The 18,591-nt window shown below is 44.8% G+C and overlaps 1 protein-coding gene and 1 long non-coding RNA gene across 2 annotated transcripts in view; one reads left to right on the forward strand and one right to left on the reverse strand.

The window, feature by feature from the left end:
* Positions 1–1,633, forward strand: part of CUNH11orf58 (chromosome unknown C11orf58 homolog) — a 29,420-nt gene extending 27,787 nt beyond the window's left edge. The window contains exon 5 of the mRNA XM_024731572.1: positions 146–1,633. Within this exon, the coding sequence (XP_024587340.1) occupies positions 146–373 (228 nt within the window). The 3' untranslated portion in view covers positions 374–1,633. The remainder of the gene's footprint in view (positions 1–145) is intronic.
* On the reverse strand, positions 1,104–15,670 carry LOC112390596 (uncharacterized). The gene is made up of 2 exons (XR_003001302.1): positions 13,517–15,670; positions 1,104–2,595 (listed from the first exon to the last, which is right to left on the reverse strand). It is a non-coding gene; the product is annotated as an uncharacterized LOC112390596 (long non-coding RNA).
* Positions 15,671–18,591: the final 2,921 nt, after the last annotated feature.

Raw genomic sequence — 18,591 nt, forward strand, 5'->3', positions numbered from 1 at the left:
GGAGGTGCCTGAGTCCTCATTTCTTCCCTAGGCAGCCTCTGATCTTAAACTGTTAATGGCTAGGGAGTGAGACAAAAATTGTGGGGTCTTTTCCAGTTTTTGTACTGGATAATGTATTTTAATAGCTGTTGATTGATGTTTTTAGGTAGATGATCATGATGGAGAAGGTGATGTGGCTGGAGATGATGATGATGATGATTCGCCTGATCCTGAGAGTCCAGATGACTCTGAAAGTGATTCAGAGTCAGAGAAAGAAGAATCTGCTGAAGAACTCCAAGCTACTGAGCACCCTGATGAAGTGGAGGATCCCAAAAACAAAAAAGATGCAAAAAGCAACTATAAGATGATGTTTGTTAAATCCAGTGGTTCATAACTCCCAAACACTTAGTCTTTGTATTAAAAGTAAGCCTTATTGTTATAATGCACAGTGGAGGACTGCTTATAGAGCACAGACCTTTGTATTATAATTTTTAAAAAGGCCCTTTTAAATAATTACAAAGAGTGTTTGCTTTCAGATGCCATGGGTTACACTTTTATGGGCATGACTATAACCATTTTTGTAAACAGTAAGAGTTGTATAAAATAAGAAATAAATACAGTACTCAACTTCCTTTCATGTTAGCATCATCAAACTTTTTACCCCTTCAAATACAGTTACGGGGGAAACAGTATTTTTTGTGTGGTAGCTGTTTATCTTTTTTTGTTCCTTCATGTTTCTCTCTTATAAAAGTTTATCTGGTACTGTGATGTGTTCATAAAAATATTCTTTTATTATACTCTCTTATAGTAGAACTATTCACCATGGATATTTCTGCTGCCAGTAACAATCTAAATTAATGCTGGCAAAAGATTAGGTACTTAGTTTACTCTTACTGAATCAGCTCTACTCTTTTGGACCAAAGCAACATGAGAGCAAATACTTTTCACACCGGTTAGGATGGAGTTGCAGTTGTCATATATTTGGAATGTTATGATCCCAAGCAGTCTTCACATAATTTGAATGACACTGTATGTTAGATTTTTGATAAAATTGGCCAGTTTTTACAGAAGAAATTTTTTCTCTATCATTTGGTCCTATCTATTTAGGAATATGTAAAACTGGATTTTTTTTTTTTTAAGGTAATATGTGACCAAAGTTAATTTTCTTCCTAACACCTAAATAAAGAGAAAGCAGTTTCTCATATGTGGTTGTGATACCTTTATCCTCATTATCTGAAAATGAGGAATAGGCTTATTGAACAAGAAGCTGAAACAAGATATTCTCTTCATTTTATCCCAGTGCTGTTATCCTGATTATCTAATTACAAAAAGGAGTATTGCTGTATGATTTTATCACCACTTCTGTTGGAGTAAGATCTGACTGTTATTATGTGGTCAATTTGTACAGCAGATTAACACAAACTGCATTATGGGCTAGTCAATGATCTTTGAGTAATTGGGTTCAAAATCTTAATGTTTAAGTAAGTGACATGTTCAAAGGCTTTGAGTTAAACCTTTTTGTTTGCTGAACTGTTACACATCTAGATACTTAAGTATGTGTTTAATGTGTTGATTTTTTTTTTTTTAATTCCTGTGTCATTTTGAAGTTTAGAATTTTCGAGGAATGTAGCAAATAGAACAAGTGATTTCTGGATTATGCAATCTATCCTGAAATTTTTTTCATGTATCAGACCCCCAACATTTCACTTTTTCTTATGTCTCACATTGTTTTATAATAGGTGCTACCCTATACAGTAAAATACTGAGTCAGTGACTAGTAGAATGTGTAACATTTAACAAAATAGTATCTGGTTTAAACAAGTTTGGCTTTGTTCAAATTTCAGTTTGGCCACTGATTGTCAAATAGCTAGTCTGTAGGGTTGCTTATTACAACTAATTTAAGTAGAAAGTGAAGACTGATATATGTTTAAGAATGGAAGAGGGAGAGACCAGTATTATGTTTTAAAAGGTATTTTCATCAATTTATTTAAATATGCTTGGTTATTTATAAGTCTTGGTTCTTATATGTAAATAGAAGAGCCTCCTTCTAAAATAACTACACTGGAAGACCTTTTTTCTTCATCTTCAGAGAAAGAAATTCTCATTCCAATTCATATATTATTGGACATTAACAAAATTCAGGGTTGGAATAAATTTAGGTGTGTTGGTCCATGTGGCCTAGTGTCCCAGCACCACATTAAATATCATGGCTGTCTTTTAAGCATGAACACTGGGTTGGTTTTTGCTTTTTTTTTCCTTATCATTGTGTGTGTGTGGTGGGTGGATTAAAGGAAGAGAGATGCCATGGCATTTTGATATCCCTACTGAAGTACCATAAGGGAAAACACATTTTTTTGGGGGGGGCAGTGAAACATGCTATTGAGGGGAAAGTTGAGTGGCAACTTTTTCTTACTATTGATAATTTCTTACCTGAAATACACTTCTCCCAAGTGCTTGACTATACCAGTGATCCAGTGATCTTTCTATTGTAAAGGTTTTCAGGAACACAGATTCCAATTTTGTGTGTATTGATAGGTAAAAATCCTCTTCTCAAATCTAATTTTTTAAATCCGGATGAATTACAGGTACAGAAGAAAGTCTGAAGTGATTGCTGTTCTGATTAAACAACAGTTTGAGAGCAGAAAGGTCATATTCTTTGAGTAAATTTTGAGGAAATAAATTGCAACTACCTGGTTGACATCAGTGGCCACTTACAGGGCTTTAGTTCCATTACTCTTGTCTCCACAGCAGCCACATTTTGGCTACTTTCAATATCCCAAAACAACTTTACCTCTGAAATCACAAATGTAGAAACCTCACCTCTGACCATAACAGTTGTATTCCTTTACACAAGTTCAAATCAGGTCATTATCAATCTGTTTTCACCAGTTCCATAAGCCCTGTCTAGATTTTTAAGTGATCTGTCAATTCAGTGTCACTGTTGTCAGTATCCCAAATAACCCTCCCCAGTGTCATAACCTTTCTGGAAAATACAGCCCTAGATGTATCCAATTTCCTATGGATTATTTCTGGAGAAAGGCCACCAACTGTACAAATCAATATTACTAAGTGTTAATTAACAACACTGCATGTTATCCTTACTGTTACCTGTCATCAACTCTTTTCCTGTTCTTAACTGTTGAAAACCTCTCCTCAAACTTGTGACCCTGTCTTTTCTCCTTCACTCTTACAACATGTCCTTGCTTTCTGGCTTACATTAAAGAGATTTTATCAGGCAGAAATTCCCTGAACTTCCACCTAAATTGACACCTGTGGAGAAGTGCTCCAATGCTCTAGGTGACATCCCAGCTCTACTAACTTAGTGATAAACTCAGTGACCTTGGGCATAATTAAATCTGAGTCTCCTATCCTCATCTGTAAAATGAGAATATCAGTAGCAACCACGTTGAATGGTTATTGTGAGAATTAGTTGAAACAGTTAAAAAGTTTAAGCACACTGATAAAAAAACAGCTCAGTAAATGTCAACTACTGTTAACCCTTTGCATCATCTTGTGAACCTAGTACTTTTGATTATCTTGTTTTAGGAGTCTTCAACCTCTCCCTTAGTCTGTTGATCCTTTTTTTGTCAACATTTCTCTCCAAGTCCCTAGGTATTTCACATATTTTAAAAAAGATTTTTCCTAGATACCATACACTTCAGCTATAATCCTGTCTCCACATTTTCAATATTCAGTTTTAATAACATTTCTATTACTGTCTGCTTCAGTACCATCCCCTTCCCCCTCAATCCACTCCAGTATAGCTTCTACCCAACTTTTTTTTTATTGTTTCTTTTGGCTGTGTTGGGTCTTCATTGCCATATGCAGGCTTTCTCTAGTTGTGGTGCGCGGCCTTCTCATTGCGGTGGCTCCTCTTGTTGTGGAGCATGGGCTCTAGGTGCTCGGGCTCAGTAGTTGTGGCTCGTGGGCTCTAGAGCGCAGGCTCAGCAGTTGTGGCACACAGACTTAGCTGCTCCATGGCATGTGGGATCTTCCCGGACCAGGGCTCGAACCCGTGTCCCTTGCATGGCAGGTGGATTCTTAACCACTGTGCCACCAGGGAAGCCCTACCCAACTTTAATACAGCTGTATTGAAAACTACTTTGATCAAATCAACAATTCTTATTTTCCTAAACCATATTTTTTAATTCACTCCTTGCTTGACCTGATAGCATTGCTTGGCATTGTTAGCCAGTAGTCTTCAAATAAATACACACTCCTGGGATACATGAAGGGGTTCAACAGAATCAATTTCCCAAAACTGTACATTCATATGTACTTGTTCTAAATTGATCTCTGAAAACTACTACTCCTTTCACTGTAACCCTTCACCCGTTAGAAAAAAGAAATACCTCTCATCCATCCCAAAACTCACTGTGTTTACCCTAAGGAGTAAAGCCTCCAAACAAAGGGACAATTTGAAACGTTCATGTTAAGGTCTGAATGACTCCTTTTGCAAGTCAGGTAGTTTCCAGTTACATGCCCTCAATAAAATTGGTAGAGAACTGGATTGTCAGCTGATTCATTAGACATACAATTTGAAGAAAGATCACTATGATATTTGGCCTAAATTCCAAGAGTTCAGAGGATTAAGTGATGTTTCTAAAATCTATTACTGACTTCATGTGAGCAAGGTTTCTCAGTGCTTTCATCTATAAAAATAGAAAATAGAAATTTTCTCCTCTAGAAGCTCCAATTATGTGCATGTTACATCTCCTATCTCCGTGTCATTTTTATTTTTATGTTTTCTCATCGTGATTGAGCACTGTATACTCTATCATTCCAATTTTGTATTCATTTTTATGATTATTATGTAATTTTTTTCCTTGAATTCTGCCAGCTCATGTTTCTTCTGTTTCCTCATATCCTCTTGTATTTCTGATGTCGGCACTTTACCGAGATGTTAAGATATTAAGGTTGTCATGAGATCTTTGATTATAGTTTTCAACTATCTGTTGAGGCAACATTTTTCTGGTGAGTGCTCTTCACCTGCCATGTATTTTTTTTTGGATCCTTTTCTATTTTAATATCCTCCTCCAAACCCTGCGCCAGTTCTTTTTTATTGCTTGGTCAACTGCAAACATTTTCTCAGCACCTGCTATGTGCCAGGTACTGTTCTAACCACTGGGAATACAGCAGTAAACAAAACCAGTCCCTCCTTTAATGAAGCTTACACTCTGGTGGAGGGGAGACAAACAATAAACAAATATATATCATTTGTTATAAATATTAAGAAAACAAGGTAAAGGGATGCAATGAATAATAAAGCTAGGGGCAGCAGAGGCTTGTGAGATGAGTTCAAAGAGAGAGCAGGAATAAGATCATTAAAGTTGTGACATGAACTTTGGATTTTATGCTAAGGAGAGTGAGAAGACATTGGAGAGTTTTTATTAGAGTGACATGATCTAACAAAGCTTAGGCAGCTGTAGGGAGTCAACTAGAAAAATGGAGAGCACAATTATGAAATTATTGCAAGATTCTAGGTGAGCACAGGGGCTCGGACTAGGGTAGTCATAGTAGAAGTAATGAGAACTAGATTCTAGATTGGATGTAGTATATGAGAGGAGTCAGAAATGAGCTCTTGGAAGAAAGGAATTTCTGTTTACCTGGATGGGGAAACAGATGACTCTTTAAATGAAGTTCTTCCCAGGTGTTGCAGGGTTTTCATGAAGGGGAAAGGTCAAGCTGGCAGAAAAATTTATCATGGTCCGGAGTTATATGTGTGAACCATTGTAGCCCTGCCAGTGAAGATCAGATGCCGAATGGCTTTTCACATCGCAGGGGCCTGCTTCCCTGCTGCTCTAACAGACCTGTCTCACAAATAGCCTCACGTTTAAGAAGACACTAGCTAGATTTCAGATCCTGCAGAGGCAAGCATACCCCCTGTACTCTCCTTTGACATTTACTACTTTTTCAACTCTTTCACCCATTTTAGAGTTAAGAGTTTCAGATGTCTCCTAGTTTCCTTGAAGCTGGAGTCAACTTCCTTTTCTCATTCTCCTTATTGCTTCTGGGTGATTTTCAAGAGAAGAGAGAACTTAACTCTTCTGTCTCCAAACTTGGAAGTACACATTAACTTTTAATACCCAAATTACTATGCCTTGAACCCCTACTCATTTGATTTCTGAACTTCAGCTGCTTACCCCACTCTCAGAAAGCATTCCACAATTACTACAGGCCTGAGAAAAAGCAAAGGAATACCTCCCATATGCTCCCCACAAGATATGCCACCCACAGTTACCCAACAATGCCTTCCCTCTTCTCCCCAACTCCCAAAACCTGCCCTCAAAGCTGGCCTCAAGTAGCCTAACTTGCACTACTGAAAATGGTGCCTCTTGTGCCGTTACCAGTACCGAGATGTTGCCTCCTAAGGCTTTTTCATATGGAGACACTTTACCTGCTGGTCTTTTCAATTTATGTGAAGCCATTTCCTAAAAGACTGTTATATTAAAAATAAGATCAGTCCTGAAAACAGGCTCACAGTTAGTTAATGTAGTAAATACGAAATTTAGCTTTGAGCTTCCAAACAGCCAAAGTCAAAGGTGCACACGCCTATGTCTCTAGTAAACCGGTGATGTGCTTTCTTTCACAAAGCAGGCCATTGGTATTAAGTTTCAAGTGGGTCTTTCTCGTCTGGAGTACCATCCTTTGACCAATGGTTGTCAACCAGGAGGGGTTTTACCCCACCAGGGAACATTTGGCAATATTGAGATATTTTTGCTTGTCACAACTGGGAGGTGCTACTGATATGTACAGGATAGAGGCCAGGTATGCTGCTAAATATGCTGCCATGCACAGGACAGACCTTCACAACAAAGAATTATTTTGCCCAAAATATCAGTAGTGTTGAGATTGAGAAACCCTACCTTTAGACCCAGGTAAGATGGGCTCCTGCCTTGGGGCCTGTGTGTTAGAGGGTCCTGCATATCACAAATAGATTTTTATCAAAGAGCATGTGGGTACCTCAGTCACTCAGAATTTGCCACTGAGGACTAGCATAATGCAGCCTATAACCTTAAATATTTAACCTTGTAACCAGGAAAATCCTCCACGCCTTTTGCCCTATGTCCTTGAAGCAAAAGGTGGCCATGTCCCAATTCCATGAAGGTTTGTGGGTTATGTCAGAGACAGACACTGCTGCTTAGTACAGGGAAATTCGAGTGGCAAAAGCATTTCAATAAGAGAAATGCTAGTTGATTTGTCAAATCCTTTTCACATGGATGTAATGGATTCTTGCATAATAAGATATTGTTTCCTAGGAACGGACAAAGAGAGTAAAAAGGGCTAGAATTCATATAATTGGAGTCCCTGAAAGAGAAAAGAGAGAGTATGGAGAAAATCAATTTTCAAAGGTTAAGAATCTTCCAAAACTGACAAAAGATACCTACACATAGATTTGAGATCTACAAATGCTAAGCTGGATAAAGACAAAATCACATCTAGGCATACAACAGTGAAAGAGCTGTGACCCAAAGAAAAGAAGAAAACAAGTACAGACAGAAAAAAGGACACATTAACTTTAAGGGTGCAAGAATAAGACATTTAACTTCTCAACGTGAGCCAAAGAAGCCCGAAGACAATGTAATGATATCCTCAAAGCACTGAAAAAAATAATCACCAATTTACAATCCTATCCCAGTGAAAATATCCTTCACGAATAAAGGTGAAGAAATCCGTAGTGGCCAACCCATATAGGGCTTCTAGTCATTGAAAGGGAAGCACACGCAATGAGTCCCACATTCCACCCAGATTTCTCCCTGAGGTCATTTTTCAACCACAGTAAAGCGAACAAGCACAAACAGGTGGCAGACTCGCTGGGTGGAAGAAACAGACAAGCATACAGGGTTGACAAGAGATTGCAATTTGGAGGGAAGAGTACCAGAGGTGAGAGAGCTGTAGAGCCCCCAAATCTACATAAAGATACTCCCCTGGGTCCTTGACTGACTCCTAAGCTGTACACAAACATCGTGAGACTGGGACAGTCTATCAAAAAACAGCTCAGGCTCTCACAGCCAACAGCTTTTGGAATGGACAATTCACTTCAGGAGGAAAAGTGATACCAAATGTTGACCTCATGCTTCCTATTTTTCCTCTGGATCTTGGCTCCATAAATTTTCACAGCTTTAATAGCTCTCCATTGCCTTCAAATATGTATTTTCAAAAATATTTTAGCCTCCTTTTCCATTTGTTCTCAGTAGGAAAGTTGGTTCAAAGCATCCTTGTCTACCATTGCTAGAAGCAGAATTCTTTTCTTTTTTTCTATAAAATATTTTGGAGAGAAATATTTAAAGGTTTAAATAAATGAATTTATCATATTCATAGATTAGGACACTCATATTGTAGAGATGTAATTCTCTCCAAAGTAATCTACATGCAATGTAGTCTCAATAGAAGAAAAAATCCAATGGAGGATGGGGAGTAAAACTTGACATGTTTGTTCTAAAATTTAAGGAAAGGCAAAGAACAAAAATAGCCAGGATAGTTGCGAAAAATAAGAACAAGAGAGACACATTGCTTTTCTGTGTGTCAACACTCACTATAAAGCTCCACTAATTAAAATAGTGTGATATTGGCACAATGACAAACAATGGAACAGAAAAAGAGATTCATACATATACAGATACTCGATTATGACAAAATGGCACTGTACAGCAGTGGGAAGGAAATGATAGATTCTTCAATAAGTTGCGCATCTATGTGGAAAAATGAAACCTGATGCCCACTTCACACCTTACTTAAAAACCAGTTCCAGGTAGATTGTAGATCTGTGAAAGGCAAAACAAGAAAGCTCCTAGAAAATACCAGAGGAGAAGATTTTTATGACTTAAGTACAGGAAGACTTTTTGAACAAGTTGCAAATAACCACAAACTACAAAGGAAAAGACTTAAACACTTCCTTACCTTAAAATTAGTAATATCTATTCATTGAAAGTCACTGTGAAAAGGCAAGCCCAGATGGGAAAAGACATTTACAAGGCATATCATCTGTAAGAGGCTATGTGTCAGATATTCCTTGTGCTCCACTGCATATCCTCTTGGCACCCATTTTATTCTAGATATTACTGCAGTAGGATCTCATTTTAGCCACACCTCTCACGTGATGCCCCAGGGCTTCTTAGCTGCCCCAGTGTGGGCTTCCTATGGGAATCAGTCACACATGTGGGATCTGGAGATGTGAAGGATTTAACACCTCATGGGGAGCCCTTGGTCAAGGGGGGGCCCTAAGCTAGAAGATAAATGCTCTTCTCTTTTATAACACAGGTGGATAATTTTGAGGAACATTTTACATGGCTCTCCAGAAGGTCCCAATGAGAATGAGCCCAAGTTTCCCACAACAGTGACCAACTTGAGAAGGCGTGCTTCTATTGGTTTCCCCTCCTTTCCTTTCTACTTCTGTTCCTTGGATCATTTCCCAAATTAACTCTCTGCCTGCAAGCCCTTGCCTTAGGCTCTGCTTTCTAGGGGTAGCCCAGGCTAAGACAGGCTTACATCTAGAACCCCTACAAATCAACAAGGAAAAGATGTATAACCCAACGGAATAATGATAAGAGTCCTGACAGGTACTTCACAAAGAAGGAAATCCAAAGGGTCCACAAACTTGACATGGTGCTCAATACCAATAATATCAGGAAGATGCTAACAAACCTAATTCATACACATTGAAAATGGCGACAATAAAAAAAAGTCTTGAGTACATTAATTATCTATTGCCATGTAACAAATCACCCCCAAAACTTAACAACTTAAAACAATAAACATTTATCTCGGTTTCCATGAATCAGGAATCTGGGCTCTGCTGGGTGCCTCTGGCTGAAGGTCTCTCACAAGGTTGTAATCAAGGTGTCAGAGAGGGCTACAATCATCTCAGGGGTTAATTGGAGGCTGGGAGGACCCATTTCCAAGCTCATTCACGTGAGTTCTCAGGTCCTCACTGGCTGCTGGTCAGAGACATCTGTTCCTTGCCCTGTGGGGCTCCCCACAGGTTAGCTCACAACATGGCCTTCACAGTAAACAAGTGAGAAAACAGAGGACGCCCAAGACAGAAGCTATAGTCTCTCTGTAACCTCATCTTGAGAGTGACATCCTGAACTTTGCTGTACAGAACACAACATTGTAAAGCAACTAGACTCCAATAAAGAAGAAAAAGAAAGCGACATCCTGTTATGTTCTGTCATCCTATTCATTAGAAGGGAATTGCTAGCTCCAGCCCACACTTAGGGGGAGGGGCTTACAGAGGGTGTGAATGCAAGGAGGCAGGGATCACTGTCTCAGAGGCTGTCACCACAACGAGGATGTGAAGCAACTCACGTGTTCATGGTAGGAGTATAAATTAGTACTACTTTGGAAAACAGTTTGGCATTTTCTACCTAAGTTGAAGATATGCTTACCTTATAACCTAGCAACTCTACACCTAGGTACACACCAAAAGAAATATGAGTGCACGTGGATCAAGAGATATGTTTAAAAATGTACATAGCAGCATTATTTGTAATAACTTCAAACTGGAAACATCCAAATGTCCTTTAACAGAATGGATAGATACTCCTCGAATATTCCTACAGTGAATACTATACAACAGCAAAATGAATGAAACAGTTACATGGATGAATATCATAAACAATGTTCAGTGAAAAAAAGCCTGTCACAAAGGAATGCATTATTATTCCATTCTATTATTCCATTTGTACACATTTCAGAGAACAAATAAAACTAAGAGTATCTGATGATGCCTGATTAGATAGAAAAACGATAAAGAAAAAGCAAGTAAGGGACTTCCCTGCTGGCGCAGTGGTTAAGAATCCGCCTGCCAATGCACGAGACATGGGTTCGAGCCCTGTCCAGGAAGATCCCACATGCCACGGAGCAACTAAGCCCATGCGCCACAACTGCTGAAGCCCGCGCACCTAGAGCCCACGCTCCGCAACTAGAGAAGCCACCGCAATGAGAAGCCCGTGCACCGCAACGAAGAGTAGCCCCCGCTCGCCGCAACTAGAGAAAACCCAGGCGCAGCAACGAAGACCCAACGCCACCATTAATTAATTAATTAATTAATTATTTTTAAAAAGGCAAGTAAGTAGTAACAACAAAAGTCAGAAGGGTGGTTATCCTTCGTGGGAGAGGGAGGGCCTACTGAGCAGGAAGGGGCACCAGCAGGGCTTCCTGCATCCTAGCAAACTTGTATTTCTTGACCAAGGTGGTGACTGCAGAGATGTTTGTTTTCTGGTCATTTACTGAGCTGTGTGCTGTTATTTTATATACCTTCTACATGTATGTTACGTTTTACCATAAAGAAAGCTTTCACAAAACTACACACATACCCACATCCTATTATCCAATTGCACACAAAAGGGGGCCCAGCAGAGGGCCTGGCCTGAGGTAAGCGCTCAGTGTATGTGAGCCAGTATCCACTTCCGGGACCCCTTCGGGTGGGAAATCCTGTCTGCCCCCTCTCTTTGACCATGCCAGGCCCTGGGAGGAAAGAAAGGCAACAGGGCTGTGCCTCCTGGAAGCCCCGCCATTTGCAGCAGGGTTTGGCCTGGAGGGGCCAAGGCCCCTCTACTCGTTAGAGGGCCCAATCTTCTCCCATGTTCCCAGCAGGAGGCAGGAGTGGGGCTGGCTGGGGGGACCTCGGACCAGGGGTCAGGGACCAGGAGCCCTTTAGGAGCAGTCACTGGAGCTCAGCTCTAAGACAACCCGCCTGTCCCACGTGACTTCAGCGAGAAGACGCAAAAACCCTCTCTAACCACCCCCCCGCCGCCCCCAAACACACACACACAGGACTTCAATGAAAAGGTCAAGGGAATTTTCCTCCCCTGTAAGTGGAACGAATCTTTCTTGGGCCCAGAAAGAATTATTTATCAGGTGTTCATGGCATTCCGAGTGCCTTTACAGGGCCTGGCTGTGCTCTGAGGCACAATAGACAACTTTCTTCCTGAAAGCTCGGTTTACAGGCCAGCTTCAAAGCCCATGTCCTCAGGGCAGGGCACGAGGCTCCAGTGTGGGAACTGACATCAAAGGCGCCCGCAGCACAGGTTGATCTGATGTCGGGTGGACAGCCGCAGGGCTGCCAGGGGAGGCCCCAGAGGACTCGCCTGTCCTCAGCCCCTGGAGAATTCAGGGAGGTAGCCTGGTGGTGGCACGGCCCCGCGAGCCCAAACTTCAAAAGCCCTGGGCCATTGCTTTACTTGCTGCAGGCAACTGTCTAAAATGGCAGACGGATGGTGGAGGGCAGAAGACTGGGGTGGGCGATAGCAGCTGGCCCCAAACCCATTTATCCTGCCGAGCTGCGGAGAGGAGACAGGCTTTAAATGTGGAAGGACTGCCTGGAGGCTTGCTGTTCGTAAGGATCATACATGAGGGCAAACCAGCACGGTGACCACTGGCTGGGTGTCCCTGCCAGGGATGGCGCTTAAGGATGATCTCCTTTAGTCCTCACATCACCCATGTAAGGTAGGTGCCGTTATTCCCATCTTTCAGAGAAGGAAACTAAAGCTTCGGGAGGTTCAGTGACTTGCCTAAGGTCAGAGTTAATAAGGGTGGATTTGCATTCCACAACTCCTGCTCTTACCTACTACTCAAGGAACTTAAAAATAGGGTACTAGGGATGCTCTCTTGGGGCTAGAGTATAAAAAGTGCAACAGAGCAGAGAGAGGCAAAACCATCTGAAAAAGAGAGAAGGCTCCCTGGGCAACAGCCCTTGACTTCTTTCATTCTCTCATTCATTCAAGAATTATTTCTCTTAGCAAGCTCATACTCTTGTGAGGGAGACAGGCAATAAACAAGTAAACAAAGAATGAGAATGTGGTATGTGTTAAATAATTATGACTTAAATGTAGGTAAATGAGGACTTATACGCCATATTTTTTCTAGTGCTTCCTATGGGGCCAGGAACCATGCTTAGCATTTTCTTTTTTAAAAAAATAAAAAATTCTTTCTCTTTCTCTTTCTTTCCTTCCTTCCTTCCTTCCTCCCTCCCTCCCTCCCTCCCTTCTTCTTTCTTTCATTCTTTCTGCTGCGCCAGGTCTCCTTTCTATGGGGTCAATCTCCTAAAAAGGGACTGGCCAGCCATGGTCACAGAGAAAGGGGGCACCTGAGGGTCAGTGCCATCTCATTCTATCCTGAGAGAGGAAGCCCTGGTCTGGAAATGTGGGGCCTAGGTCTGTGGAATGGGGGCATCCTGCAGTGGAGGTGGGACCTCGGGCTGCTCAGGGACACCAGGATTCTTCAAGACTGGTCCCGAGACTGACAGGCCACCTTCCAAGAAAGACTTGGCCCCTGGAGCAACAGGGGTGGGGGCAGGGCGTATGGCAGTGAACACAGTAGCTTGGCAGTTGGGCTCTCACTCGGTTTCCTCCATGTGTCTCCTGAGCCCAGTCACTGTGAACGTAGCCCTGAGAGACAGCCCTGCTCTTGGTGGTGACAAATCCAGTTTCTGAGCTGCAAAGCCCAGGGACCAATGGCCGGGTTAAGTGAGCCGAAGTAATGCCCCTTCGTGGGATCCCCAGGCTGTCAAATCATGGCCATGGGCGCAGCTTACCTTCGCTGAGCTGGGCACCTCCTGCTCACCAGGCACTGTGTTAGGCGCTTCCCTGTGGGTCTCTCTTCATGCTGTCCATGAGCTCTCTGTCCTCACCACAGGCAATGCTCTTTCAAGTGATCCAGAATCCAGGCCCACAGGACTGTCTTCCCCCACCATCTCCTCTTCCCAGGGTAACAGCAGCCAATGCAGTGGTTAAAGGCTCTCTGGAGTCAGATACAAGCTCCAGCTTCAACTCAGTCTCTGACTAGTCATGGAACCAACATGCCTCAGTTTTCTCACATGTAGTACAGGGATAATGATACCTACAACCTGGGTAGGCTAGATTGTGCAACAGTAGAAAATAAAGCCTAAAGTCCCAGGGGATGAAAACATCAAAGTTTATTTCTCACTCATGCGAAGTGAGCCGTGGGCCTCAGGGCCTCTGCTGGGTAGTCCCCTTCCAAGTGAAGATTTAGGACCAGTTGGCTCGCATCCTGTGGTTACTCCGTCCAGAATATGTGGCTCCCAGGTGTCCACTACAGGGGAAGAGAAAGCTGGGGCGACTGCACTGGCTGTTAAATGCTTCAGTGGCTGTAGAATGAGGAAGGAGTCCTGTGGTCGACAGTCTCCAAGACGGCCGCCGTCCATCCCCTCCGTCAGCACGTGCACGCCACTCCACCCATCAAGGGGTAGAATCTATTTCCCTCCCCTTTAAGCGGGCTGGCCTGTGCCTGGCCTTGGTCAAGAGAATGTGGAGGAAGTCACCCTGTGCCAATTCCAGATCTACGCTTCAAAAGACCTGGCAGCTTTGCTGTCCTTGGAAGCCAGCTCAGGTAAAAAGTCCAACTACCCTGAGACCTTCACACTGTAAGACGGAGCAGCCACGTGGGGAGGCCGTGTGGAAAGACGGAGATGCCCAGCCAGCTCCCAGCTCCCCAAGCCATCCCAGCTGGGGTGCCAGACATGTGAGTGAGGAAACCACCCTGGACACCCCAGTCCTCCCTCACCACATGGAGCAGAAGACCTGCCCAGCTGAGCCCAGCCCAGGTTGCAGTATCATAAGAAATAACAAATTGTTATTTGGGGTGAGGGAGGAGGAAACATAGAGAACGTGTCTGAGCCCCACAGACAGGGGACCTGAGCAGAAGCTTGAAGAACTGGCTCTCCCCAGGGCTCTGGGTGAACCAGAGCGCACAAAACCTGCTCTGGGACCCAAGAGACACAGAATTAAGGAGCACAAGTTCTCCTACACGCATGCGGACTGCGGCCTGGGCTTGGCCAGGGAGGACTCGCGGTGGGACACACTCATCAGGCACTTCGAGGGTCTGCAGCGCCGGGAGAGGGCTGTGAGCTGGGCAGGGACGGTCCCCCTGGGGCGCAGGCAGTGGCTTCATGGCTTGACGACATCCAGGAGCTGCAAGTGGAAGAACTGCAGCTTGAGAGGCCAGTGGTGAGCTCACGTAAGATATGCCTGGGGACCCCAGAAATGACTGGGGAGACATGGGCACAGGACCTGGACCCTCACTGTGAGCAGAAGCGGGCAGCGGCCATGAAACCTGAGTTTTTACTGTCAGTGGAACTTCACTGGTGTCCACTGGGTAGTGCGGCCTCAGGAAACACAGATAACAGCAGGAAGGCCCGAAAGTGACAGCCAAAAATACTAATTTCAGAGTGTACATGAGACACCCTTGTGGGCTCCCACAAGAGGTAGAAGGAATCTGAATGGGGCTGGTGTCCCCAGTTGTGGGCAGAGAAGACTGGGTATCTTCTACCATTTGTTACCGCGATTCTGACCCCGTTTTGACCTTCCCAGGCCAATCTTCTAGGCTGGAGATTTGGCAAGGACACTGAAAGGATTTTGCTGAGATGCCCAAGTCCTGGGTTCTTCCAGCACAGGACCTGGTTTTCCAGCTCCTCCCTGGGATGACTCTGCCTCTGATCTCGAATTCTGGGTCTAGAAAGGAGGTGCTTTCTAGATCCAAGAGGCCTCCGGAGGCAAACAGACCCTTGGAACTCACTCAAAGGTGGCGGCTGTGTGCCTTCAGTGGGCCAGGAGAGGCCCCTTGTGTGGAGGGAAAATGCGACTCCGGATGCTTTCAAGGGCCCAGGCCAGGATGGCAAGAGGGACCACAGCTGTGGCCCACACGATCAGCAGAACGTCCGAAGACATCAAATCAGTCGAGGATTGGGATGCAGCTCAGGGCTCAGCAGGAAAGCACCTGCAATTGTTAAGTGATGTCAAGGGCTGAGGACAGTGGCAGCTTCTTTTCTGACTCTGTGACCTCAGCCAAGGGGCTGTGCCTCTTACTCCTTCTCAGTTCTAAAACACAGTGTAAGAGAAAGCGAGTGGCTGAGTAAGGAGTCCCTCATTCCCAAGGACAAAACCCTCGCCCATCAGAAGGGGCCCCTAGCAAGTACTTCTCAGCTCTCCACATAAAAGCCTTTGAGAGGGCTTCCCTGGTGGCGCAGTGGTTGAGAGTCCGCCTGCCGATGCAGGGGACAAAAAAAAAAAAAAGCCTTTGAGAAGCTCAGCTGGGAAACCTCTTCCCTGTCTCCTAAGCTGTCCCCAGTGAGCTCAGAGAGATCCTTTTTGGGGTCTGTGTGTGCTGCTCCGCAGGCTCGGCCTCTCTCCCCAAAGCTTAGCCCTCCCTGGGCTGGCCTGCACCCTCCAACCACGACCCGCACCCTCCGCCGTGTGGCCACGTCCACCCCACGGGTGCCCTCGCTCCGTCCTCATATGCATTTAACATCCCTTGTTGGACTGTGGCAGAGAATACTCAACAGACTCGTATTAAAAATGCCCTTTAAAATTCAAAAGCTTTGAACTAAAGAAATACCTCGAGAAGTTTTCATGGAAAGTTCAGTTCCACTGGTTCAATTCACTACACTTAGATGCACCTTTTCAAATAATAGGAAAAAAATGTAACAAGGTCAGACCCAATCAATATGCTTGTTCAAACAGAATTGCGGGGACTGTGATGTGTGCACATTTTGTACTCTGCCTTTGTACCCTGCCACTCGCTCTGAAGAAAGGTTTCTTTGCTCGGAGAGCAATGAAAGTGGTAGCCTTTGGAGTGGAGATGGCAAAGCAATGGCGTGTTTACCGGGCCGGGAGGGGCTGCCATTTTTCACATCCCCCCCAGCCTCGTCTCTTTGTTCTTTTCGTAACGGCACGCAACCCACATGGGCAAAGCCCCTCGTGTGCCCCGGTGTCTGATGCTGAATCGGAAGCAGAGGGCTCCCAGCATTTGCCTGCCTCATCTCAGAGATGTGATCTGTGGGTTAGACAAAGAATCCACTGCTTCTTTCCCGCCCTTGGTGCGAACACAAAAGGATTTGCCGTAGAGTTCTGTACCGGAGCTGGGGGAAACTCCCAAAGCCTAAAATGGGCTCGTCCAGCTGAGTCAGGGTCCACATCCACTCCACCCCCAATGCCTTCTATCCCCAAGCTGACCTTGGGCAGACGGAGGTTTCCCTGGCCTTAGGCTGCAACCTACAACAGCCAGGAGAATTCTAGAACCCAGCTTAAGTGAAGGTGGCCAAGGGGTCAGAGGGAGAAGGGACTAGTTGCGGATCCCATCCCCCCAGCCAGACACAAAGGTGGGCAGAAAAGTGAATGAAAGGGAGCAAACAAAAGGCCTGCTTTCAACACCCGCATCAGTCTGGGCACATCTGCCTCACGTGCACTCACAAATGTACACATCTCAACTTCAATCATTTAAACAACACCCTGGACATGTTGAGAATCTGGGCAGTTCAGAAGGGTCAAGTGGGCATTAGGAAAAGATTATTCCCAACCCCTGTTAATACTAGATCCTAAAACGTTCTTGTTGGTTCTTGCTAAAATAAGATAGACATACTGGGCTCGAGCGGGACCTGGGTTAGAGTTAAAGTCAGGAATGGATGTCAGCAGGGGTGCAGAAGCATACTCACGGCCCCTCTGCTGACTGCAATCCCAGCGTTTCAAACTCTGCTCAGGCCCCGTGGTCCCGGTAAAGAAGCAAAGCCGGAATCATTGGGCCACGTGGGGTTTCCCAGTGGCCCCCCCACCTGGAGGGTCCCTGGTCAGCCGGTCCTTCCGCAGATGGCATCTTACCTCAGGTAACGAGTCCTCTCCAGGGGGCGGAGAAGGGGGCCGGGCCACGCGCCTGCTCACACGTGACATAGCCGGAGGGTGCCTTTTCCAGCTCACGCGTGCTCTCCATGAAGTCTGAGGTGAGGGCCTGTCACACTCTCTGTTTGAAATTTGGGCCACGATTCTTACAGAACAGGCTACCCCTCCTCCCGGCAGGAGTCACCCTGTGGGGCGGGGGGGCCTCCTGTACCTTTTTTCTTGCCTTGTACTCAGTTATGGACAAACCCTCCTCCCCACCGCCCCTGCCTCCCTTTCATAGGTCATGGAGATAGCTCCAAGTAATGCTTAAAACCAGAGAGTATTTTTCATTTTAAAATTCAAAAGGAGAGCAGTAGCTAAAAAAGCAGCAGCAATCCCTCTTCGGAATGCCTTGGTATCTATTTTCTCCAGTTTAACTAGTTGGAAAGTCACTCTAAACTGAGGGCGCCCTTCTTGGCAACAGAGAAAAACTGCCATAGCAACAAACTTGGAAGCGCACGCATCCCTAAACTGAACTGGCCTCCTGCCTTCTGTTTTAAGCACATATCACAAGTCAAAACGAATTAAACACAAGTCCAGTTTGCAATGGTCCGTCACTAACCCGCCTCATTGGAACGAGCTGGAGGCGTGTGGGCTGGAAGAGGGCCTGCGGAGTCCCTCCCTTTGTCTGGGATTGCAGACCGCCTGCCAAACCAGCCCCGCACAGGAGTCCACAGCCCGGCGGCCCCTCAGCCGGGCGGGGGCGAGGTGGGGGGCCATCCTGAGCGGCTGCTGAAGCCCAGCCAAAGGCCCAAGTGCGCAGGCCTTCCTCCCTCAGGCCTCCAGAGTCAATCACGTGTCACGGAATTGTCATCAGGAGAGACTTCATAGGTGAACACCGCAGGATCCAGAGCTGACACTGGGGGTTTTCCAATGAAACGGAAAAAAACCTAACACAGGCCACTCAGGAGAATATAGGCAGCAAAAAGCAGGAAGCATA

The sequence above is a fragment of the Neophocaena asiaeorientalis genome, unplaced genomic scaffold (assembly GCF_003031525.2).
Source record: "Neophocaena asiaeorientalis asiaeorientalis breed wild unplaced genomic scaffold, Neophocaena_asiaeorientalis_V1.1 scaffold571, whole genome shotgun sequence".
NCBI classification, from domain to species: Eukaryota; Metazoa; Chordata; class Mammalia; order Artiodactyla; family Phocoenidae; genus Neophocaena; species Neophocaena asiaeorientalis.